General features: G+C 36.9%; 1 protein-coding gene across 2 annotated transcripts in view; it reads right to left on the reverse strand.

The window, feature by feature from the left end:
- Positions 1–452: 452 nt before the first annotated feature.
- Positions 453–26,819, reverse strand: part of LOC140154175 (mothers against decapentaplegic homolog 3-like) — a 68,260-nt gene continuing 41,893 nt past the window's right edge. For both annotated transcript variants that reach the window (XM_072176790.1, XM_072176784.1), the window contains 5 exons: positions 15,862–15,936; positions 7,473–7,508; positions 6,506–6,718; positions 5,357–5,494; positions 453–4,582 (listed from right to left, as the gene is read on the reverse strand). In XM_072176790.1, coding sequence (XP_072032891.1) covers positions 4,314–4,582; positions 5,357–5,494; positions 6,506–6,718; positions 7,473–7,508; positions 15,862–15,936 — 731 coding nt within the window. In that variant the 3' untranslated portion in view covers positions 453–4,313. The remainder of the gene's footprint in view (positions 4,583–5,356; positions 5,495–6,505; positions 6,719–7,472; positions 7,509–15,861; positions 15,937–26,819) is intronic.

Raw genomic sequence — 26,819 nt, forward strand, 5'->3', positions numbered from 1 at the left:
ATGATCACAATGTTATAAAAAATAATTAACAATTTTTAAGAGTTTTTCCCCTTCTGATACAAAAACAGCTATGAAATATGGTATGCTTTTTTACTTCTTTGAGATCAAATAATATTATGAAGCAGGAGTGAAAAACAAATTTGTTTTGTTCATTTGTGACATTAGTAATTCTTCAATATTGTAATCACACGAATTCTGCTCCCATCATGTCAAATCGACTGCTCAGTGCCAGAAGTGGGCAGGTGCAATAGCTGCCCTGTGAACATTTGGCAATTTACACAAAGTGTATTGCACTTGTCTACACGTGGCAGCTATAGCACTTACCCAAGTTCTGGCACTGAGCAGTCGAAATGTCACTAATTACAACATGTATTTGGCTGTACCTAATTTGTCACTTTTCTTGTCCTAAATGTACATGTACACCACCATCTCACTAGTTGCCTTCCTGATGGTATGACAAATACGGACACTAAAAAATAAACGACTGCATGGTCACATTATTCCTGGTATTTGAGTTGCTCAAAGCACATGTCCAAACACCCAGAATATTCCGACCTGCCATTTAAAAATCCTGACAACATCAAATCTGAGCAAACATTTACAATGGGGTTAATTTACAATCAACTGACAACTTTTGTATCACTTTCAAAGTGGGACTACATCTTAATTAAGCACACAATATTCTCAACTTGTTTCAGCTTTTTTTTGTAAGGTTACTCACAAATCTGTGGAAGAGACCAAAAATAGGACCTGGTTATAAGAGTAATGGCCAATTTACTACATTATATACTACTACAAAGACGGAACAAAAGATTCTGCAACTTGTTGGGCGGGGCTACCTAACTGAGTGTATGGTAGGTGAGTGGGCATACATATTGTATTTCTACATCATCACTCAAATATCTGCCACAGCATCAAACAAAATCATGCACAAGCAGTTCTTTATGCACTCTATTGGATGAGTACCATTTACCACTCTTATGGCCCAAAGATGGCCCTTTGTATCAAAACCTGTCATAACTTGACAAGTTCTTCACTAGCCATAACTTCACAATGGGTTCCTGTTGTAAAGTCTTAGGGATGAAATCAAAACTCGACCAGCGGTTCCATCCGGTTGGAGCCGGCTTCTATTCTTCTAAACAATGGAACGTGGTTCAACTGCCGGTGAACCAGTAGTTGAGTTTTGATTTCATCCCTTACTTACAATGCCTTCTAATTGTTAAGTCCTAATAAAGCTTTTTGGGTTATAGATAAGCATCAATTGGATCCCAATGCCAAATTCACACTGACATATGGGATGCATATCACTTGACAAAGAGTGACACTTGCTAAGATGCTATTACCCAACTTAATCGGTGTTGAGCAACTTAGTACAATACTTTGTTCCGGCTTAAGTTTGGTAGTCACTTGGGTGCGTATTTTGTTTGTCGCATTATCAAATCATGTATGCTTACATAGTCCAATAGAGTGTAAACACACACCGTTGGTTTGAGGTATACTTGAGGCTCAACTGTGCTAGTGCCTTTGCATCAGTACGTAACTCAAGGTGGAACAAAGTATACACAGGTCAAAGCATAACAATAGCATTGATTTGAGCCATTGAATAGTATAAACTATTCAATGGCTGGAATTTGTTTTGTATCGTTATATAACACAAATATTGCTATGTTTGTGCCCTGGTATAAATATATCACTATCAAATTTTGCCTATTCCATTTCACTCGGCAAGTCAAAATTTGATGTTGTGCTATATTTGATATCATTGCATGGTCTAGCATTCAATATTTGTATAATATATCATGACAATCAACCTTTGATGTAAAATAAGAACCAATCTGATCAAATTGTGTTATATCAGAAATATGGACTCTTCACATTCATATCAAGATGCCACTCCCCAGAGACTCACTCTACAAACTGTCTCAAAGTATGCCGAAACTTATCAAGTGACACTTGGCTCAGGTAGGGTGCTCATATTTGAGAGGATGCAATTTTTATACCTAGGTGCTTATGCCCATCTACAAAATTAGATAGGTGTAGAAATATGCATGCTCTCAATTATAAGCCAACAGTTTCTCTTCATATGTCTGAGAACCCTGCTCCTAATCCAATGTCAGAAGTCGGGACACAGCTCTCAACACACCAACAATTATCACCTACTATCTACAAAGAAAACCTACTTGTATTTCATTGCCCCATGGTTTGGAATTGATGTCTAGCATTACTACACAGTAAAATGGGCAAGTTAGTTTGAATATTTATGATAAATTTCTCCTACACCTACTATTTGTTATATCTTATATATAGTTTTAAAAAGTGAGCGTACACTGACATGGATATACACCTAATGGAGTGTCCCTTTTTTCCTCGTTTTCCAAGGACATAATACTGGTGATTGTTTTCCTAGAGCAGCAGCCATTTATGTTATTCAAATACACAATTAAGATATTTACAGTTCTACATGGTAAAAAAAAAGAAAAAGAAAAACAGGGAACCATTTCACGGTAGCCACAGTGGTTTTTAACCACCAGTACATTGATTCCTCTGTAAACATATAATGTTTTTGAATTTCATAAATGTTTAAACATATATCACATATAATAACAACAACAATATTAAATATATATTTGTTTGTTTCATGATGGGATAGGTCTGTCAGTAGCGATGAGAATGCATTCAGGAAAGTAAAATCACACATGTACTGCTGGATGTCCAAACTTTTGCAGATGTTCATGTGAATATTGTTGAAGATGACCATGATGGCAACATGTGCAGAGTCCACAAGAAAGAGATGTTAAAATCCAGTTATAATCTTGATTTTCCAGGAACTTCCTTTCTGCATAGCTTGTATGTATGATCCTCTTGTCCATCCACACTTACTCTCTATACATATATATTCCTGGTGAAAAACATTCCCCCATGCATAGTGAAAAGAGAGCAATATCGTGTACACAAATTGAATCTCTAATTTTGGTCTACCAGTTGCAAAACAATGTCAATTATGTTTAGCAGCTACAAAGCAAAGAATGTCCTCTCTTTCTTGATATGGGGTGCAGGAAACTGGAGGATTTGTTTAACCAGGGATGGATTTCACTCAAATCTGATGCACTGTAAATCCCTAAATCCATTGACAAGTCCAAACCCATTGCACTTCTAACATATCAATTTTATGGAGGAGTCACAATGGATTTTGATTTATGATGGGTTAAAGGATTTACAATGTGCCGTAAAGGTCAGTGGAATCCACACCAGGTCCAGTTATGTATAGATTCGTATGAATCAACTGTTTATGATAATGTTACCACAAAAATGTTTGTTGATGACAACATCTCCATGGATATATGCTATCCTCTCTGTTGCTCCCTGTCTCTCTCAATCTAATGAGAACACATGCATGCAGCAAGATCCAAGACATCACCAACAGATACACCTCACGACTACGCCGCCCCATTTCCATCCGTGATCCACAGCAATGATACAACTCCTTCTGCAATCTTGAGAATAAGCACCAAGATATTGCGTACACCTTGACAGAAAATTTAAATGCACATAACCCTCTTTTGGATATGCCCAGTTGCCGGCTTACTTTTTATAGCATCCCAATCCTTATTTAGTAGAGGTGGAATAATGCTGTGTACTCTCAATTATCAGCTCTTTTCAACTGTCTATCTTGTACATTGTATTGGTTAATTACAAAATATACATTAACAGAATTACAAAATACATATTAACACAGACTATACTGACAATGGCTGAGTTTTGAAAGCAAGTCTGATTGCCAATAGATAAAATTCAACAAATAATGATTACTTGGCAGCAAAAAACCTTTTCATGATTGAGCAAGATATGATAAATGCTGTGGTCCCCAAGGGTTCCTATCCAACAAATATGTATCTGGGCAATTCTTTTGTCTAGAGAATACTTTAATGGGGGAAATGGCACATGTGCATTATTTCACCTCTACAAAACATAGAAACATTACAACTTAACTTTAATCACACAGTCTGGTTGCTAAGCAACCCTTGTAGAATGGCAATGCTACAATGGGGCAGTGGTTAAAAAAATAATAAAAATAAACAACAAACAAGCACTTTTCACAAATGGCCCAATTCAAATGCGTTATCACTTGGTGACCAAACTTTTCAGGTGCCATTTTCAGTTTTTATTATAGACACGTGCATCATGTCATTTACCAACACTTGTGACGAGGAGAAATCATATCCAAGCATTACAAAGCATAACAAATGCATCCATCCACAGGATTTTGATGTCTTTGTTGCCTTTTCACTAAAAAGCAGATCAAGCAGCTGGTTCTACGACATACTAGAGCACAAGCCTGCTGGCGAACCCATTTGTGTCAACACACGGTCCAACCACTGCAAAGGTCCATTGAGAGAGAGCTCAATCCAGCACGGTGTGCTTGTCACCGTTTGTCGGCGATAGTCCGCACCCCAGCCTTTGACAAAGCTCAATCTGATGGTGCACATACGGGTGAGTTGATAGACGGCCTCAAATCCTCTGTTCACTGACTGCGACAACATTGCGGCAAATTCTTGATTGTTGAAAATTTTCAGGTTACATCCTGTAAGAAAGAGAATAGGCACATTGAAGGTTAGATTAGAAGTTTCTCTTGAAAGCTTCTTGTTTTTCCTTCTTACTGTAATTCCCCAGAGAGGTACAGTTTATGGAGGGATTTAAAATGTGTATCTAAGTTCGATCTGTCAGCATTTGATCCTTCACACACAAACATAAATACCGCGCCAACGCACAATAACAGTTGCGTGATCCCCCGTGCTCTGCATGTAGTGTCCAACGGATGTACCGATGCAAACTGATTTGTATCCACACAATGGTGAAAGGAGGAATAACTTCTATAAGCCAAGTAGCAGAGATTGAAGGTTCTGAACTCCATACATAACTTCATATACTCAATAGTTCCAAGCAACAATGAATGAATTACTGAGAGCATTTAACTTGAAGCAAACAATTTTGTTTTGACACTTGATTACATGCCATAAACACTGAATAAGAATAGACCAACTTATACAAATACTGATACAAAGGCAAATGTTAAATGAAAGAAATTAATCAAATATAAGGATACTTTGACAATATGGACAAATATCACACATTGCAAGTCTCAAAATTGATTTTAAGGGCACTCAATTGCAACAACAAGGTCAGTGAGCAAAGGCCACGATATACCAAAAAATGCATTGAACTTGAAGGGCACCAAGACCAAGTCTATGTACAGCCTTACCTGCCTTGTTGGCTTCCCTGAATTTCAAGGCCTGCTTCACACACTGTGTCCCACTCTCACCCTGTGGATTGACCCATATCAAAATAGGCAACTTACCAGGTGGAATCTTGCACACTGTAGCTGGATGCCATCCATATCTTTGGTTGCAGTTAGGACTCTGTACAAATATGCTACTATCACTTAGGCACTCTGCAAATACCTCTCCACCTATGTAGTATAACCTCACACCCTTGCCTATAAATGGTAAAGCAATAGTAAACAAAATAACCATCAAAGGCAGCACAAACACATAAATGGCCCTATTAGTTTGATATCATTTTCCTAAATAAATTTGAATACTATTTAATATCATCTGCAATGTTTCAAATTGAGCAGCAAGGCGCACAGCAAGGTGCAGAGCACTGAATCGAGCAGAGGCGAGTTGAGAAGAGGCACGTAGCGCTGACATCAATGCCGAAAGTCAAGGCACCTCTCTGCATACCACACCACCGCAGCATATTGCTTGTGGATAGTGAGTGCAGAGGCTCATTATTAGAGCTAATTGCCAGTTTACGTCTAACTGCAAAAATAATTTTTGTTTAATCCCACTGGTAACATGAGCAGCATGTAGACTGATATTGGAACCTGTGAATTTGATAAATGAAAAGTTACTACTTTGAGCCCTTGGTTTGAGCAGCAACATAGCTTGTGACATCATAACATTTTCATTCAGGATTGTATTTACAGTCCTATAGTCACATGTATCAAGAGACAGAAAATTATATTGCTACAAACAAGAGTTCCAAGACCTAACATTGCAAAGCAGGTACTGACTTGAAGGCAGACACTTGTCAATGTTTATCCTGTAAATTAGTTTTTTTTAATACCATTTGTCTGTTGATTTCTCTTGGCAATAAGCAAATTAACAACCATAACTTGAAATTAGAACCTTTGTGAGTCAACATACTAAAGTAATTTAAGGCATCATTGGCAATTCCAACATCACTCTACAAGATTTGAAGATTAAATTATTTTCTTTTGCCATTGTAGCAAATATACCCAACTACTTGGACTCAAATACTTGTATTGCAGAGTTGACTTGATTTCATCAAAGTTCTTAATGAACCAGCTTGTTCAGTAGTGTGAGACTTTGCACACTACCGCAGTGCAAATATAAAGATAAGTCACAGCATGTGAAAGGAGTGTGTTTCTTGTTCAAGTTCTTTTAAATCTGACTCAACTTTCTATCCATCTATTATCACTTACCAATATGTCTCCTTGTCATCTCTATGGTGGAATCCCTATTTACGTTTGAGAGGAGACCGAGACAAAACCTTTCTGAGCTGGAGGGATCTGTGAAACCATCAATGGTGAGGGAAGGTTGTGAGGCGTGGAATGCCTCCCCTACTCGCTGATTCATCTCGTAATAAGCTATGGAACACCAGAATGGTGGCTCGCAATACGACACTGGTTGTAAGTCTACATTGTGCAACAAAAATAAGTATGGTTCAACATTAATGAAATTTCTTTCAGAATTACTACCAACTTAAAAAACTTTTACCAATTGATTATCTCAATAAAGGTAAATTTTTATTCTTATACTGCATGGATGTACATGTACTGGGTGACTGTGACTTTTGATGAAATGTGCATAAATTGGCACACAAAAGTGATGTGTTACTCTACGGTACTTGGCTCAGGTGTTTTACATAATTTTAGTATGACCAGGAAACAATAATAACAACCAAGCATTTTGTTTACCTACAATAGTCCATCTGTATCATATAAATTGTCTGCCATCTATTTAACTGCACACGGCTACATTCCGAGGACGGTATTACTATATACTACTGTACAAAATGTCCAAATCAAGGGTTTAGCCAGGATTGCCTGTCCGTCCTGGTCTGGGAGGACACCAATGCATCACAGGACTAGGCAAATAACTAAGTACTATGTTGCCATACCAGACAAAAACTTTTTTTTAATCCAACTTATTGCCACAGATGTATTTTGATGATATAGTTATAAAATTTGTATGAATAGGATCCCAATTTCCAAATCAATAAGGCATTCCGAAGTAACAACTATTAATTAGCTCAATTTATTGTGCAGGTCATCAGAACTGATAATGAAATTGACCATTTTGTTTTAAATGGTAATGATGATTTTACCTTCAAACTGTTGTGTACATCTTTGTAAAATGTTCTATACTGAATAATATAGATCAACTTACCCAGAGTATCACTTGGGCTGGGAGACACTGCCGTACCTGAAAGTATTCATCAAAATTTAACAACATTGTTAATTCTTTTGTATTACTACAACTTCCATACTTAAGACATACTTGGACATAATGAAAGTACAGTAAGAAATAGGGAAACTGGGTAGCCCTTTACTGGGAAATACCAGGAAATATTGGGAAATTCCAAGAAATGAGGAAATTTAGAATACCCAGAATACATGAGATTAACTACCAGCCCTCGAATTAAGGATCTGAAGGGGCACGGCAACTTTTTTAGGGCAAGTTGATAATTGCCGTGGATTTTCACTGAAAAGACAAGGCAGCACAGCAATTTGTAATATTTCAAAAGGGCATCAAGGCAACTGTTGAAAATTTGAGAAGGGCACCAAGGCAATTTTTCAAAAGCGAATAGATGCATTACGGTCAGCTGAATTCGACACCAAAGTAAAATTCGACTCTCAACTTTACACTAAAACTAACATGATTGCTTAAACAAGAGCACCAATGGCGCTGTGGCTCTGTGCTTTTTTGAATGTGAAAGTAATTGCAGTCGAAGGTGCAACAGGTGAAATCATATACATTGTATGTGCCAGATCACACGCAATCATACATCTTGCTGGTTGGTAGCTATATCTTATTTGCAGAGCATAATACATCCATCAATAAGTTTCATATCCACATGAGGTTTTAGTAATTTGACCACAGATGACCCTGAGTGACCTTGGATGACCCCAAAATGACATTCCAAAAATTTGGCTTGAAATGTTGACTGTACCCACCAAGTTTCATGCCCATGCGAGTTTTAGTAACTTAACCTCAGATGACCCTGGGTGACCTCGGATGACCCGAAATGACCTTCCAAAAATTTGACTCTAAATGTTGACTGTACCCACAAAGTTTCATGCCCATACAACAGTTTTTAGTAATTTGACCTCAGATGACCCCTTGGTGACCTCAGATGACCCCAAAATAACCGTCTGAAAATTTGACTCTAAATGTTAAGTGTACCCACCAAGTTTCATGCCCATACAAGTTTTTAGTAATTTGACCTCAGGTGACCCCTTGGTGACCTTGGATGACCCCAAATGACCGTCCGATAATTTGACTCTAAATGTTGACTGTACCCACCAAGTTTCATGCCCATCGACAGTTTTAGTAATTTGACCTCAGATGACCCCTTGGTGACCTTGGATGACCCGAAATTACCTTCCAAACTTTGACTCATAATGTTAAGTGTATCCATCAAGTTTCATGCTCATACGACAGTTTTAGTAATTTGACCTCGGATGACCCCTAAGTGACCTCGGATGACCCCAAAATGACCGTCAGAAAATTTGACTCTAAATGTTAACTGTACCCACCAAGTTTCATGCCCATACGACAGTTTTTAGTAATTTGACCTTAGATGACCCCTGGATGACCTCGAGTGACCTTCACCCACTAACCAATACAAACTTGTTCTGTCTGGGGTCAAGATGCACCCGCCCACCAAGTTTGAAGAATGTGCGACCCCTAGTCTCCGAGAAAAAGGTTTTTGCATATTATGCATAAATTATGCAAATTAGGTAGGTAATTACCATATTTTGCGCTGAAAATCGAATCAGGTCGAGATCCTCTGGTCATGCTACCCCCACCACGTTTCATCATCATAGGGCTTAGCATTCTTACGGATCCCCAGAAACAGCTTCACAAGGCGGATTTCTTCAGATTTCCAACCATTTTGTAGAAGCGTTCCGCATAAATTATGCAACTTAACAACTAAATGCGCATACTTTTCGCCAAAAACTAATCAGGTGATCAGCAGGTGTGTATCATTCCTGTCACAAGGTTTCGTTACCATGCACCGCTATCAATTTGCGCTGATATTCGCATAAATTATGCAAATTAGCTATGTTAATTTGCATATTTTCACCGAAAACATACAATTACGGAGCAAACTTGGATACCCTTCCTCCCACCAAGTAGCGTCCCCATAGGTCTTACGGTTCCCCAGATACAGCTCCGGACAAACATTCGGACATCCCACCCCCACACATAGACGGAAATAGTGATTACTAAGTCCCATCCTGAACAAAGTTCAGAAATGAAATTTTATCAATTTGCGCTGATTTTTGCATAAATTAGCTATGTTAATTTGCATTATTTTTCACCGAAAACATACAATTACGAGCAAACTTAGATACCCTTCCTCCCACCAAGTAGCGTCCACGTACTGCGTAGGTCTTACAGTTTCCCAGATACAGCTCCAGACGGACACACGGACATCCACACCCCCAGACAGACAGAAATACTGAGGCGAGACAAAAAATGAAATTTTATAACAAATTTTTGTGACTTGAGATCATTTGCATTTTTTTGTAAACACCAAAACTGTTCTGTCCTGACATGTCTGTTGTGTCATGTGTGTTGAACCCGTCGAACAATCGTAAGTTCTGTTCGGATCTGGATCTGCCTGGTCTGGATGCTGTACTCCGATTAAGCAGGACTAGCCTACATCACATCAGTGTTTATTTCTGATAGATTTCACTTCATGATTTTTCTTCAATTTCATCACTTACGAAAGTACAAAAGTAGACAATCTAGTAGTCAGTATAACCTCGGAGCAGTTAGGTGTGAGACCTACGTTACATGGAATAGTAGTACATGGCTTCCGAATTTGGAACTTCACATGTTCAACTTGTCATGCCGGTCGAGTCCCGCGTTTACAACTAAAATCAAACCACTTCTATATTAAGTCCATCGCTGAATTTTACAAATAACTTAAATAAACATCTTTATATTTAATAAAAAAAATATTATGGTATGCTCGTAAATGCTTCGGAATGACATTTACCAGAAGCTGCCATGAGCTCAGAATGGTAAACAAACTAGCGTATTTTCACCTCGATTATGCACCGTAGCTCTCTGTGGTTGAGTTTGCAAGGTCAGTGGGTCAGTGAACTTAGTCTCCCTATATGCAGCCAGTTTGGTTACGCTCCCTCCACAAAAATGTTTGTGTGGAAGGGGCGGAACCAAACTGGCTGCTGTGGAGACTACTGCAAGAATCGATCAATCACACAAAACTGTTTGCTGATTGGTTCAGAAATGGTGATGTCATCAATCAAGAAAAACTAATCGATTTATTGGTTCAAAATAGCCTCATAGAAAAGTACGAAGTTTGTTGAGCATCGCAGCTTATCGGTAAAAAACGTGACCTTTAACAAAAAAATCGGCACAGTGCTTTAGTACTGCACTTGCATAAGCCAAATAGTCCCCCAGAAAAGTCATTTGTTCAGATTTATTCGGGATTTATTCAAGATTCAGACATGTTCTTGACTATTTTTGACATTCCTTACCTATCTCTTTATTTAAATTATAAAGAAATAGTGAAGAAAAGTTAAGAAGTAGTCAAATAATTTCTGATCTGAACTAAATCTTAAGAAATGTACCTCCATTGGTTTCCGTCTGTATTACGTATCTTAAATTATACAGACCAGAATAATCTCTAGCACACACAGGGAACCAAGATATAACTCGATTATCGTGACTATTTTGGTCTTTTTACCCAAAAATAATACTTTTATCGCCTGAATTTCAATAAAATCTGGAGTGCAATCGATTCAAAATAACTTAGCCAAACTTAGAAACGAAACTTAAGTCTTCATATCAGTCATTAAATGATCCTTAGCATAAAAACCAACAGCGTATTGTGGCCTGAAAATGAATGCTAGTTAGTTGCATGACAAAGGCACTGATAAGCTCCGCTCAGAGCCAAAAACCTGCTTTACAGTTTAATTTACTTAAATTTTGCGATCCCTAGTTCTGAGCTGCAAAACTGACTCGAAATGTAGCGATGAAACAGCTGTAACTTTGGTAATAATATTGATCAAATTCGCGGGATAAAAACTATTTCGTGCAAAACATATCTAGAGATGGGCTCACATGTACAAGATAAGACGATACCGGAAGGGTATCGCCATCGGCTTGCAATGGGAAGTCAATGTTTGATAATCGAGAGAACAATTGATTTGCCCAGCGCTCAGATTTTGTTCACGACACGAGGTCAAGGACGCTATAGTTACTAACAGCGTTTCTGATTGGTCGATAGTGCGTTGAAGGTATTTCTCTGACCAATCGAGAAAATGAAATCAGATTTCTAGTAACCAGATAATGTATAAGCCGATGTGATTGGCTGAATATGTAAGCTTACGTAGGGGTAATGAATATTAATTCACAACAAACTATTGTGTAGCCTATACTGTGATTGATAGCTGGGTTACGATGCTCAAAATAGCGATCGTGTTCAAGATTTTCGATTTAATTTTCCACAATTTTGCTGGGATTTAACCAGTACTTGTTAATGATTTTATAATGAAGGGGCAGGGCTGGCGGCTAGGGCACCCACGGCAACTTCATTTAGGGCACGGCAAGTGACTGCCGTCGGTAAAGGACATATTTTGAGGGCATTGCGGCAATTGGGGTGGGCACCCACGGCAATATGCCGTCGGTGCCGTGGGTTAATTCGAGGGCTGTTAACTACAGTAAACCAGGGTAACAGTTTCAATGCTCTTTTAAAGACTCAACAACTAACTAAATTTTTTTTTTGGTATGTGTGTATTTATCATTTTAGATAACTTCCTAGATTACCTGTCAATGGAATGATCTTTGGAAATGCATGCTAAAGGTAACTCCCTTGTATTTCCATATAATTCAAAATTGTCTTGGTGTTATGTGCAACATAATTTGTCACCCAACATTGAGTACACTATCCCGATAATAAGGGTGCATGTATTGAAGGCCAATTCAGTGATTTGCTCATCCGGACGATCGTAAAAATCATCAAAATTCAGATTTTGGTACCTTTGTCATTGTCATAGATGTGCTAACATAGCTCTGCAGTGGTTCAGCCGAAAGCTGTGTATTTAAGACAAATAAGACATTTTACACGAATCTGTAATTTAGATACTGACAGTATCTAAATTAGCTACATTCGTCAGTACTGCTGTTTTCATCCTTTTTTGCCAAATTTGTCATTTCAAAAATACCAAATGACAATTTGAATAACTTATCCTTCATTTTTTAGCAATTTATTAACAATTTTAAATTTGTTACACTTGCGCTGGGATCACTGAATGGGTCTTTAAGGTATTGGTTTTTTTTTAATCCAGGGAAGGCTCTAGACAAGTAGGTCTTTCTACATCATCATTGATTAGAAGAAGGCATGCTGAAGGGCAGAAAGTCATATCATGTAAATGACACGTTCTTGTGGTTGTATTCAATATCATTCATATCATTATTTCAGAAATAGGAATCTCTGCAGCTGTACCTTTTTCTTCACAAAGATCATCTCTATTAAATACTAGTAGACAGTTTGCTGCTGGTACACACTTTCCGCAATTACCATCCACATGTGCAGTGCTTAAGAAATATAAATGATTTTCCTTCAATCAACACAATATCACTTGCTTAAGTTGGCGGATTGTATATTTTTTTACACAGCCATTGTATTCATACACAGAATTTTAATTTTAAAAGCCTATACATGTACACAGGTCATAAAAATAAGTAGCTGCCTTTCTGGAAACTAAGAAGCAGAATTGGTAATTTTTTTTCTAGGAATTCAGCTTTTGTTTTAAAATATTACAAGGATTTAATTTAATTTTCTGGATACACCATTGCCTCAGGATGTACTAATTATTGCACTTAACTCAAACAAAGTGACAAATACAGCAATATTTTTGACAATTACAGTAATTTATTGCATTTTTATAAGTATCCCAATATATTTTCCTGTCACTTCTCAAGATTTTCTGGGAACTGTGCTCCAGTACTTTTCTATTTCTATGTCCTGCAGTTTTGATATCATTGCTGTGTTGGTCTCTTCCCAATGCATGCTCTCTTCCAAAATGCTGCTATGCCAACCACGTGCCAAGGGCCCAGGCACATTAAATAGAAATTAGAAAAATAAAATTTTGTTTGTATGTTGTTAATGTTATTTTATTTTACTCCCCCCCCCCAAAAAAAACCCAGTTAATAAAATATTAGTTGTCTAGTATACTGTGAAAGTACATTGTATTTGAATCTGACACATGATACATTTTTGTTGATACAGAAACATCTGCTCCATACATGTAAGTTCTAACATTACACCTAAACAAATTTTGCTTATTTTCTACCAATATTTACAGATACATCTAGGTAATACCTTTAAACTGTAACTAAGGCTGCTTACCGCACATGTATGTAACAAAGTGTGCAGACACAAAATATGAAGACATCAGATACAACATGCAACAAAAGCTGCCTTGTATAATTGCTAAAATTTGATTTTCTGTATTAAGAAATGTTTGTAATCAATCATATGGGAAGGTATTAATTAAAGTGAATGTTGGAATCATTATTATTAGAAGCCTACATGTCCATTCCGTCAGTCGGCATGACGTCACTTGTGATAGATTGCATCGTCACATTGGTTGTTTTTGGCCATTTCATCTCCCGCCCTCTGACATAAAGGGCAAGCTTAGTGTTGCACTTAATGGGGTTAATTACAAAACATGAAATAAAATATATAATATATGAAACAATTCCAAAAGTTTGATTTCTTATTTCAAAAATGTTCACATATTTTAGGGTCTCTTTTTCTTCAACAAATTTAATATATCGTTGTTGGACAGGAAAAACCTATGTACTTGTGGCCCTTGAACATGTTTAAAACAAAACTGCTAAGAGTTTACAAACGAGATTTGCTTTAAACATGTTCAGGGGCCAATGACACATAGGTTTTTTCTGCCCACCAACGATATATTTTTAGGTATGCTTTTGAAATCCCACCTACACATCCCCAATCCAAAATCAAGAACACCATCCCATGTCCATTCAGCAGAAGCAGTAAATAATACTCTTATAATACCAATATTGATAGGCTATGATAGCATATAACACACGGCAGCTAATATCATTTTGCACTGAACTCTCATATTCTGCTCATCAATTAATTAATACTTGACCTACTTTCCATTGTCATTGGCACACTTTCCAAAGGTTATATATATTGACCCAATTATATCTGTGTACATCTCAATGACTATATTAAATCATGTTTGCCCCATTGGTTTAAGCTTGTCAAATGACAACATTTGCTGGGTTCAATCATATTACACTCATCATTAAAGGTCTGGTGCCTGTGTCCTAATTATTGTATCCCATCATTCCATCGGTCATATTTGAGGTAGACAAACCATTTACATTTTCTTTTCATTTGGTGAATTTTTTTTATATGGGCTAGACAGAGAACGGTCCTGCAAATATGTCATAACTACGTCCATCAAGATCTTCACAGAAAAACAATGTGAAATGGAACTCCAGTCAGACAGCACAAGCAACTGAAGAATACAGTATTTTGTTGTTTTAAATACAGTACTGGATATGTGTGCTTAATGCAAAGAAATGGACGTCGTTTGATCATGAATTTAAGTAGCGTTTCAGCGAAATTGTCTGATTTTTTCACACCAGTACTTTCATCTTAAATATACAAATGTATATAAGTACTGAACTACTAATATTTGTTTGAAAAATGCTAAAACAGGATGTTAATATTTTTAGGGTGATTTGGTATTCACAGCTAATATCCGTCTGGGACTTCCAACTTGTATTCATGCTACTTGCTATGTAGCGGTGGGTGGGGGTAGGGGGGGCACAGTGGTGAAGCAGTCTAAGACTTCGACTCATAATTGCGAGGTAGCTCGAGGTTGTAGGTTCGAATCCCCAAGGTGTCACAACGTTCTGCTCCTCACCCCTATTGCATCTCTCCCATCTAGGTGTACTGGCTTTATTCAATGCTGGGAAGGTGACAGACTCTCTGTGGAGAAGGTGTACAGTAGCGATCCCCTTGCACCAACATTGTATGGAGGAGTCTGGCACCATCTCTGGCCCCAAGCCTGTGAATACAGGTTTGACTCCTTTTCCCTATTTGCTATGTATAAATCAACCACTAACTTTCCAAGCTTGATTCTATATTCCCAGTTCCCACTACATTTTCTTGTACTGTTGTATTTGATGTAATTTGGCTTTCCATCCCTAATAAGTAAAATTAATTCTGAACTCTTCACCCCAAAAATTGGAAGGTTGGCTTCTTTCATTTCAATGATTTAAATCACTAACTTGGCTGCAAGAATAACATTATTATTGAAATGCAAAATTACATACTTGGGAACTATCCAAAAATTAAGGCTTAGGCTGAAACAGTTTCCCTTTATTTGTCCCACTTTTACTTCAATTTTTGCATCTTCCTCAATCCATTTTGTTTGCAGTTCCAAAAAAAGTTCCTCAAAATAGATATCAAAAAACACCCACAAAAAATTACAATAAAAAAACCCCAACAAAATAAAAATATAAAACTTACTGCCACTCTGTGAGGTGTCCATGCTCTGTTCGTTATTTTCTCCATCTTCACTCATGTAGCCTGGTGGGGGTGTTTCTAGAAGATAAAACCAAAACCAGAAAACATTCAATGTTGATAAATATTTATGCATAGTTTTGAAGTATAAATAGACTCATATAGACTCTATTTTAATCGATTCCCTCTGCACTAAATAAAAGAGCATCAAATGAAGTTGTTCAATTTAAACAAGTAACATGATGATCTATGATATAATCATCCTACGGTCAGATCTACATCTGTTGTCTCAAGGCCTGGTAATTGCTTCACAGAACCTTGTATTACACAATGCAATATGCATGCGCTAATTATTATATTATATGCAATACGAAAATATGTAAACAAAGTAGCACAGACTTTTTCCCATCGCATTAAGAAATCTAAAATGGGAGCACCAATTAAGGCATTGCAACCAACTGAGAACCTCTGGAACCAATTGGGCATCACAGTGGTGTTTCTAGCAGTCAGTGAACAAGTCAATGTACTTTATTCTCTTATTATTACATCATCTGTACATACTAGTACGTTATACAAGAAACAAGTATGAACATTGTAAGTATGTAATACAACATGATGACCATGTATTGAGTGCCGCTACAAATGAGGGCAGGGGGAACGATGTACTTTAATGGCAAAGTTTACTGACCTACAAACATGACCAACTATACGGTGGATGTCTAATCCTGTGGGCTATGTTCCATGACCTACAAACCTAGTTGATGGTATGCAGAAATAGGCATATACCTGATGCTAAAAATTCATTATAACTGGATGTAATTTCAACATAATAGTATAAATAAATTTGAGTGATGCTGAGGTTTCATCCATTACATAAACAACACCAAAAAAACAACACCATTTATTCGATACTCTGTTGCTTTAAATCACCTGTACACATAGGTGGTTTCTACATGTACAAAATGTGCCAGAAAACCATTACCCCTAACTGAAACCATGATTTTTTAGAAATGAAAAAAGAGAGAAGATGGACAAAGAAGTCATTTGGTACCCCCGGGACATCAACCTCAGACCCCATGTATGCCAAGCAGAAGATCAAAAGACCAGTAGCCACTTGTGTTTCGCTGGCCCGCCAGCGATTCTGTGGGTATGACTTAGGCTGAGTGCGTCATGGCATCAAGTGCGAAGCAAGCATGCGCAGTAGTTTTCCTAGTGAGATTTAAGGAGTTTTAGTTTTGTTAGGGTTAACGGTCGTCCAACAAAAAGATGTGTTGGTCAGTACAAGTGCCCCTGCTCTCTTGGCTTTTCCATTGTAAGTGCTAAATTGCACAAATATATACCAATGTATGATTTGGCATATGAGCTCATCCTCAATCCTCCAGAGAAGTGGGTGGGTTGGTAAAGCCCATTTGGGGTTTCCCCTTCTCTTCTTTTTCCATTCTTTTCATTTTTGCTCAATCATGAAAATAGTTTGTTGACAGCAATTTATAAGTGGTATTTTGGTATTTAGGGAAATCTCTAGCACACAATGACAACTTATTCCAGAACTGATAAGAGGTAGATGCTTATTTTGTTTTGAGGCTGGTCACCCGTTGACTCATGACCACCTCCAACTACTCACCAAATGTGTGCAACACATACGGGAGATAATAATTATCTAGAGCACAGGATACACACACATTTTGGGCTCCCAAAGCCCGTAAGTTGCAAGAGGTGGGCATGATATAGACAAATCCAACAAGCCAAGTGATAGTCAGAACTCATTTGGCCATTTGGGGGCCATTTGGGTCCCATCTGCACCATTACATTTGGTTCTTTCAAGACCACCCTCAACTCAAAATCTTACTATAATTCACCAGACTCTGTCTGTTTGTTTGTTTGTGTGTTTGTGTGTCTGTTTGCCTCTTTTCTCGGAGACCGGGGGTCGCACGTTCCTCAAACTTGGTGGGTGGGTGCAGCTTAGTATGAGGAAGAACGAGTTTATATTGGTTAGTGGGTCAAGGTCACCCAAGGTCATCCAGGGGTCAAATTTGACGGGTGGGTGCATCTTGACCCGGGACAGAACAAGTTTGTGTTGGTTAGTGGGTCAAGGTCATCTGAGGTCAAATTAGTAAAAACTATCGTATGGGCATGAAACTTGGTGGGTACAGTCAACTTTTATAGTCAAATTTTTGGAAGGTCATTTTGGGGTCATCCGGGTCACCCAGGGGTCATCTGAGGTCAAATTAGTAAAAAATGTCGTATGCGCATGAAACTTGGTCGGTACAGTCAACTTTTAGAGTCAAATTTTTGGATGGTCATTTTGGGGTCATCCAAGGTCAAATTAGTAAAAAATGTCGTATGCGCATGAAACTTGGTGGGTACAGTCAACTTTTAGAGTCAAATTTTGGATGGTCATTTTGGGGTCATCCAAGGTCAAATTAGTAAAAACTGTCTTATGGGTATAAAACTTGGTGAGTACAGTCACCATCAGCCAGATAATCGCGACAGCAGAGAACCGCCAAATACGGGTAACCGCCTAGTATGCATAATTTGCCAAAATGGGGGTAATGCACTGATCATTAAAGGCAGGGAAATGATGTTTGTAATTAGATCAGCTAATCTAAATAATAATGAAATAAGGTCATTTTAGTTACCCAAACTTGTTTTAGGATTACAATAAGGACTGGGACATGCTTTGTTTCACATTAGTGTTTATTGGATTAGGGTTTGGATAAAATAGGACAAAGGGCAGATTAAAATTACAAAGCTGCTAACTTCCCAGCAAACCTAAAAATGCTTAAAACATTAAACATGTTGTAAATGCATATAATGGATTTGGTCAAAACATTTTAATGTTGAGCTGGGTTATAAGGTTCATGAAAACATTTTAAAAATATTTTTGTTGTTGAAGAAACACTAAAAGAACATTTTAAAAATGTTGTCAAAATGTTATCGCAAAATATTTTTTTGGTAAACATTTTTGCAAGAATGATTTGCAACAGTTTTTCAAAAATGTTTTCTGAATGACAGTTCAAAAGTTTTGTACCCTAAACATTTTCTTCTGCAAAACACCTTGTGTTTACTAGGTTAACATTATAACATAGGCAATAAGTCTTCCATTATAATGTGATGCAATCAAGGGAAACGAGTCTGCTGTTGCTAATATTGATCTTGAGGTATTGGCAAAGAAAGCGTGAAAATTCTTTTATTATTCTTTTATTACTTCCATTTTTACAATGATTAATTCCGAAAAAAATTTAGGTAGGCTTAAAAATCACAGCGAAATGATGAATTATGCACTTAGGATCAATGACTTCTGGTTGAATTGGTTCACTTCTGGGTTTTGCGATGTCATTTTCGACCAATACCAATCGTGTGTGGACTGTGGTAATTAAGCTTATTTACACAAGATCTATTCTTATTCTTGTGTTGTAAGTTGCGAATTGTCTACTACAATTATACTTCCAGCTCTTTTGTGCTTTATCTGGACAGCTATGTGTATTCCCCATAGAGTACCGATTAGTAAAGACAGGATTTGCGAACATGCCACGCCAGATATATCAGGGGTGCACCTAAAGAACAGAAAATTTGTGTTGACTACACAGGGCGACCCGACATGAATACTAATATACAAATCGGAGCATTTTCTTGTTAATTATGTGGGCACCAATCCTATTGGCTAAAAAACAAGAAGAACGGTGAAGAACAATATGACCAAGCACATCATGGTTTAAAGTTGATAGATATCTCCCGAAATAGGATATGGAATGTATATTATACTACTTGGTTGTTTAGCTGCTTGATTTTGCAGAAGAAAATACTGAGAAAGCTGGGCCGGTAGCTTTACAATCTCACTGGCCGGGCCAGTAGAAAATAGAATTCCCAAGTCAGACCCTAACCACACATTGTCTTATTGATTGAGATAAATATAACTATTGAATCTTTTCAGAGGCCCATTCAAAGATGAAGTCATTATTTGATATGGTTTGAAAATATTGACCAAAGTGATTGTTTGACTTTACCAGGGATAGATTTTACCATTATTTCCAGACAGGCCGAGATGATAGGGCCCTTATATTGCACAACATTGACACCAGCTGAATGGGGAAAGTACTTTGCAAGGGGGAAATAACCTTCACTTACATTAATGTTTCACATTATACAAATTTTTCTTTGTGGCAACTTCTCCACTTCAATGCACATACTCTCAATCAACATTCAACAATTTCCTAAGCCTGGAACATTTAATAAAAGAACAGTAACCCTACTCGTGATCGATATCTCAGACCAGACGATACAACGGATACATATAAATTCTGTTTTGAGTTCACAATAACATGAATTCATGTTGTGCTAGTATACTATAGTAATGTCTGTTTTATCAAAGTCCCTGGGCCGTCAAGCCATCATCAACCAGAACCCTAGAGGGGCGTTTACCATATTTACACATTTTTGCGCTCGCTGCCAAGATTCAGTCAAATCTCGATCATAATACATCCCTTGGAATACATGACAAAAAAGCTATGTAACCCGCAACATGGATCACAGTATTTATACGCTTCACTTCACTGGGATATTTTTTGTACTATATCTCCCGATAGCTTCACAAAAGTTAATTTTATATCGAGTCTGCAAAACAAGTACATGTAGTCAACAAACAAGATGTATATTCTTGAATACAGCGTATATGCCCACGCAAAGTACATGAACATTATTATCACCGGCGCACACACACTAGTATATATATAAATACTCCACCGGTCGCCATAATACAATTCATAGAAGATGACAACAACACCAGTTACTTGGTCGTGCTGTAATACTTAGTGGCCCAGTGATTCTCCAATCGAAAGCATTACCTGATTTTCGTCTTTTCTTAATGTTAAGAATGGGCATGATTCCAAGTAGGTTGGAGGTTTGCAGGCATGTCCCCCAGATCTTTATTTCCTGTCCTCCTGACTTGTAGATAGCAAGAAATACATCTACCACACAGCAATGTTTATGCTGTTTGGCCTGTTTTCCTCGACTGGTCCACTCAGTTTATTATGTGCTGCTGGCCAGTTGAAATGCAGCCGCTTATCCTTTTTGCCCAGCACTGGCTAGCGAGCTTGCTCTATGATAATAATAATAATGGCAGTACATGCACTGCTCAATCGTATATGCTTTGCATGAATAGCCACTCAAGGCCCACCAACCAACCAACTAACAATTAAGTCATGTGACCATTCTTATAACCTCTGACCTCTGGGCTCACAGGGGTGTTATGAATATAGTGGTCGTGTTTACCTACAGCATAATACAAACATTGCACTGGCTGTACACTATTATTGGTTTTATATTTTGATGAAATAATCGGAGAAATACTATTAGAAAAAAAATCAATGCATCATTGTAGGAAGCCAAATTAACATAAAAAGAAGATCCGTCAAAATGAATGTGTGAATTAATTTCACCTATCTCTGCATATGATGATACCAGCTGCAAAAGAAGATAAATGCAATTTTCTTACTTTTTGATTTAGGGTCAACAACATCTGCACTATAATATTAAAGCTAGCTTTAAATTGACACACTACTTTAAAAATTCCAACATAAATTTTTTGAAACTATGATCAAAATTAGCACATAATTTTTCTACAATTTTTCAGGCGGTATAGGTACAGGTTTTTGAATAACATAATTTTGCTTTGACACCACATTTATAACACATTTAGAATTGTTTGTGAAGATTTCATGATTATGTGTTAATCCAATGGTGACATCAAAAATGGAAATATCGCATCCGCCTCCACCTGCAATTTTTGACCAGATAAGATTATTTATCCGATGGTCACAGGTTCAAATCCTGGATGGTCAGTGAAATGTTTTCACTGGCTGTCATTTATGTATGTGGAGACTTGTGTTAAAAACCTTTCTCAAGATTATTTATTTTTGTTTGACAAATCCACTATTTTTACCTGGACCTGTCGTAATTTTTTTCCAATTCTGAAATAATCAATCAATAAATCAATTGATTCAATCCTAGTTAAGGTGCATGCTCTTTAAATTTAGATGAGGGAAAAAAAGATTTTAGCTCATTTCTATAAAAGTGTGAACATCCTGTCTTCTACTAGAAAAATATTAAATCCCTTCGCCATTGTTTTTCAACTGGTATATTTTCAAAATAATTAGAATTCAAAGTAAACCACTTAAAAAAACTGTCACAGCTTTCATCTAGACCTTTTATTCCTGTGTATTCTTTGCATAAATCCCTATAGCTTCACAGTATAAATAGACACAATTAACAGAACTGAATTAAAATTTCCACTGTTACCTCATCTAAGGCTGTCTGGAAATAATGGTAAATGGGATGATTGAAATTGTGTCCATTATAATACTTTCCCATGAAATAATGGTATATAATTATGTGGATTTTGATTTTTTTTTGATTAAGAATTTAAATAGCCCATACAAAATATCTGAATACATAGCAATTTATATAATTCCTCTGAAATACTAATTCCTCCCCTTTCAATTTAATTTGTTGGTTATTGGTCAAATTATTATTTTGCAATCAGTAGATTAGAGAAAATTACACTAAAATCCCATTCCCATTACATGTAGTCACATCTGCAGTCCTTTAATTGAAATTAGTTAAGGACCTGCATGATTTATCATAAAGCTGCAGTCAGCTGAAGTATAACAAAATAGATATGATACTGTAGAATATAGATTTTTGTTGTTTATTAATGACTCATCAAAACATTTATTTCTAATTTCTGATGCAAATCACACAAAATGAGTTAGATGCAGCAAATTATTACATTGGTATTCAGCCAAAAGTCAAGTAAGTAATTTACTTGTCCTGGCCTTTGTTTTCTACTTTTTAAGCGGGGCAATGATGTTAATGTTCATATTTAATAGATGGCTGAAGTTTCATATATTCTGGGTTAGTCACAGACAAGTAAAACTTGACTTTTACTAAATTTTGACCTCTGTATGAACTTTGACTGTCCCTGATGCTGACTGAGGGCCGGTGAACCTATTTTCTTTTTGAAAAGCAAAAGCCATTGAAAAAAAACTTAGGACACACACACACACACAAAAAAAAAAAACTTAAACGGGCATTTGTCACTTGGTTACTGGACTAAAATTCCATATTTATTTGTTTTAATCTCATACCCATATAATCAGTGATCATTTGTGACCTGTTCCGACAAAACCAGGAACAAGTCGCATTATTGACATTTCATGATTTGAATCAAAATGTAAGCACTAGACAATAAGCTTTAAAATGATACCAAAATCATATAAATAGCATCAATGCTTTTCAAGATATGGATAATTTTATAAATGATACCTTGATATTTTTCCCAAATTGCTATTCTGAATAATGGGCCAATTAGTTTCCTGCCTTACACAGGATTGAATAGAGATTATCATAGTTCAACTGCTATTTATTGATTAAATAAACCTCTTTTTAGTAAGTACTTTCAAGGATTTGAAAGTCCACTTAGTCCCACAATCAAATACCATGAAATTTAGAATTCCAAAATTTCATTTTTTTATGGGAATGTCATCTTTAAAGGCCTATAACTCTAAAACATTTCTGGCAACTTGTCCAGGGTTTTTTTGGAGCTGGTCACATTTACATCTTGTGTTAATCATTGATTCTTATATTTTAGTGATTTTCACTTTATCCTATTTTGACTCAAACATTATGAAGCTTCATCCTTATAATTTTAACTTTGCTACAGAAGAGTATATGATAAAAGGTACTTTTTATAATAGCATCTAGAGGAACACACCTGCTCAGGTAATTCAGAATAAATAATTTTGCTGCATTTCTTACATTCATATCTCTTCAAATACATTCACATCTGTCAGATGAAATTCTATAAAATGTGTAAATCTATGACGGGTTACTTAATTGTGTATGTATCTGATGCATGGATCTGATACTATCGGTATTACAGTTTAAATGGCTCCCAAATATTAAAAAAATTCTTTACTTTTACACTGTGATGATGGCATTTTACATCAGTGGAAATTGGCAGTGAATGCCCTAAATCACCATCATCAATATTTACACAAAAGAAGTTGAGGTCAATTGCCTTTCAAAAGAGAGATGACTTTATCAATGCAGGAGTAGAAATTTGTTTCAGCTTGCGAGAATCCATTTGGATATTAACGAGAATCTAAAGACCCCCCCCCCCATTTAATACTTAGTGTGTAGGCTCAAAAAAATCTCTTAAAAGATTCATGCAAATCAGTTTAGGAGAATGATTCTGGTTGAATTTTTAAGCTTGCAATGCTGGGTATCAATATGCCTTGCTACCTAGGTTTGTTTGGAATTTAATTAGCACTGTTCAATTGAGGCTTGTTTCGTGGAAATCAACTTGCCCTGAAGGAAGACCAGGGATCATTTCACAATACGCATCAATAATAACAGAGCATCAATAGCTGTGTTCACATTGTCAGACGTACACTTGGCGGAACTTGATCAGCGCAAGTTGCTACCTAGGAGTAGTGGTAGGCACTGCCAGGAGTAGTGGCAGTTGGAACGGTGGTCAGCGTTAAGTTCCGCCAGGCGTACATCCTGACAATAGTCGGGAGTAGCGAGCTGGGTGTAATCTCCGCCAGGCGCAAGCTGCAATGTGAATGCTGCTATGCCTGGCACCCAGTGTAAATTTGACCTTTTACTGGACGGAACTAAGAATTACATAACACATGGTTGAAAAAGGTCACAGAAACACCGGAAGTGGTAGTCGATGTTTATGCTGAGCAGGAGTTGATTGTATGGTGGAACTGGACTGGTCAGCGTATTGCTAGGAGTAGGCTAAGTGTGGACATGTGGCTGGAGTAGGGGAAATATATGTGGAATTTTGATCAATGTTAGCGTAACTTTTACGCCGGGAGTAACTTAAAATGTGAACATGACTAATCTGAAGTTAAAATGTACCTCAGATCTACAATCATCAAAAAAATTAATGCTGGCTCACCTGAACCTATTTCTCTGCAATCTTAGTTTTCTGGGGAGGGGAGAATAGGTATATAATGAAGAATGAGGTACAGTTCACATCAGCCCATCTACCTACAATATGCATACACAAACACAGAAGTATTGCATAGGTATTACATCATTCTGATATTTCTACTCACACTGTACTTATACTACTAGTACGAAATATCATTTTAAGGTTGGCAATGGCTAACACGATATGGGGCAATCATCTGAGTGATTATAAATAAACGAGATTGGTGGGCTTATCAAGAATTAGGTCAATCTTAACCAAACCTCTTGGCTTGACCGCTGGTCAGTCAGTTGGCCTGAGTGAAAGAGCAAGTGAGAGAGTGAGTGAGCGAGCGAGAGGTAGGTAATCATAATAAGATGCCATAAATGAGCTAAAAGGCAATTTAAATAGAGTCATGCTGAAAGTAATACCTTAGGGTCAATTGGCAAAGGAAAAAGAGGCTGTTAAAAAGGTGACCAAATATCTGATGCCCTTGAAGATGATGACAAGATGATTTGACAACAATATCCAAAACAGCCAGGTAAAAACATGGCTGCCTCAAGTGCTCTCTGCTGGGTAATTGACCCATTTTCATTTGTTTGTACCTTGTTCAAACACTAAAATATGAAGATGTGCTTAGATGTCCTTCCCTTGGTCAAATTGAGAAATAAATTAAGGGATTTGGAATGAACGTTTTGAGCGTTTCGACAGTATTTTTTGTGGGACATGAGAGCACATCAGACATATCGAATTGCATTCTGAATACGAAGAATGGCTTTCTGATATCTAATAATTTTCATTTTTGAAATTCACGATATAATACAAATTTTATGACAAATTATTAAAATTTGATATTTTTCACATTTTTGATATATAACAGTCCTCAAGTAAATTTTATAAATCTAATGATATATTCTTAAAGTGTACCGTATTGTTTGTAATAAACGCTCCCCCTCTAATAAACGCCCCCTCCAATGTTTCTGTGAAAAATTGACAAAAATGCGAACATTTCCATGACATATCGTCAAACTTGCATCAGTCATGTCTGTCACGATCGCTAAATTGAATGGACAAAACCTATTATGACTCAACTCCCATCCATTTCATTGCCTAATTATGGTAGAATTTCACTAATTCCATGCACTTACAGGTGTAATTTTGTTGTATAGTGTAAATCCCTCCTTTTAATAGGAGCACCATCGGGAAATTGAACACGATTTTTAAGCTTTTATCACTGACAATTCACTTCCAATAAACGCCCCCCTTTTGGAAAAATGCAACGCCCCCGGGGCGTTTATTACAAACAATACGGTATGTAGCTGGGAGGAAAAGCCGACAATCAATTCAAAATTTTGACCTTTCATATTAAAGATATTGATTTTTTTCCCAAAAAGACCTAATTTTTTTTTTTTTTTTTGGGAAAAAAATCCATATCTTCAATACGAAATGTCAAAATTTTCAATTTATCGTCGGCTTTTCATCCAACCTACATACACTTTAAGTATAAATCATCAGATTTACAAAGTTTACTTCGAGTACTGTTAAATATCAAAAATATCAATTTTTAATTATTTGCCATAAAATGTGTATTACTTTGCAAATTTCAAAAATCAAAATTATTTGATATCAGAAGGACATTCTTCGTATTCAGAATGCAATTCGATATGTCTGATGTGCTCTAATGTCCCACAATAAATACTGTCCAAACGTTCATACCCCATCCCTTAAGCGGGACAAAAAAAAAAAAAAAAAATTCGGACAGGCGATTTAAGAAGTGCGATGGTGTGTCCTTTCATATTATGTCCTTTCATTTTTTTCATAGCGTGAAAGGACATAATAATATTATTTCCATTCATAGCCTGTCATGCCTGATGTGTTACCAATCGCATCCTGCGACCTGCATAGTGCGTATCACGCCCGTGTATCGCGTATTGCGCCCCTCATCATGTATGCATATAGCCCGTACATAGCAACAGCTATTATTTGCCTC

This window comes from Amphiura filiformis, chromosome 1 (assembly GCF_039555335.1).
Source record: "Amphiura filiformis chromosome 1, Afil_fr2py, whole genome shotgun sequence".
Lineage (NCBI taxonomy): Eukaryota > Metazoa > Echinodermata > Ophiuroidea > Amphilepidida > Amphiuridae > Amphiura > Amphiura filiformis.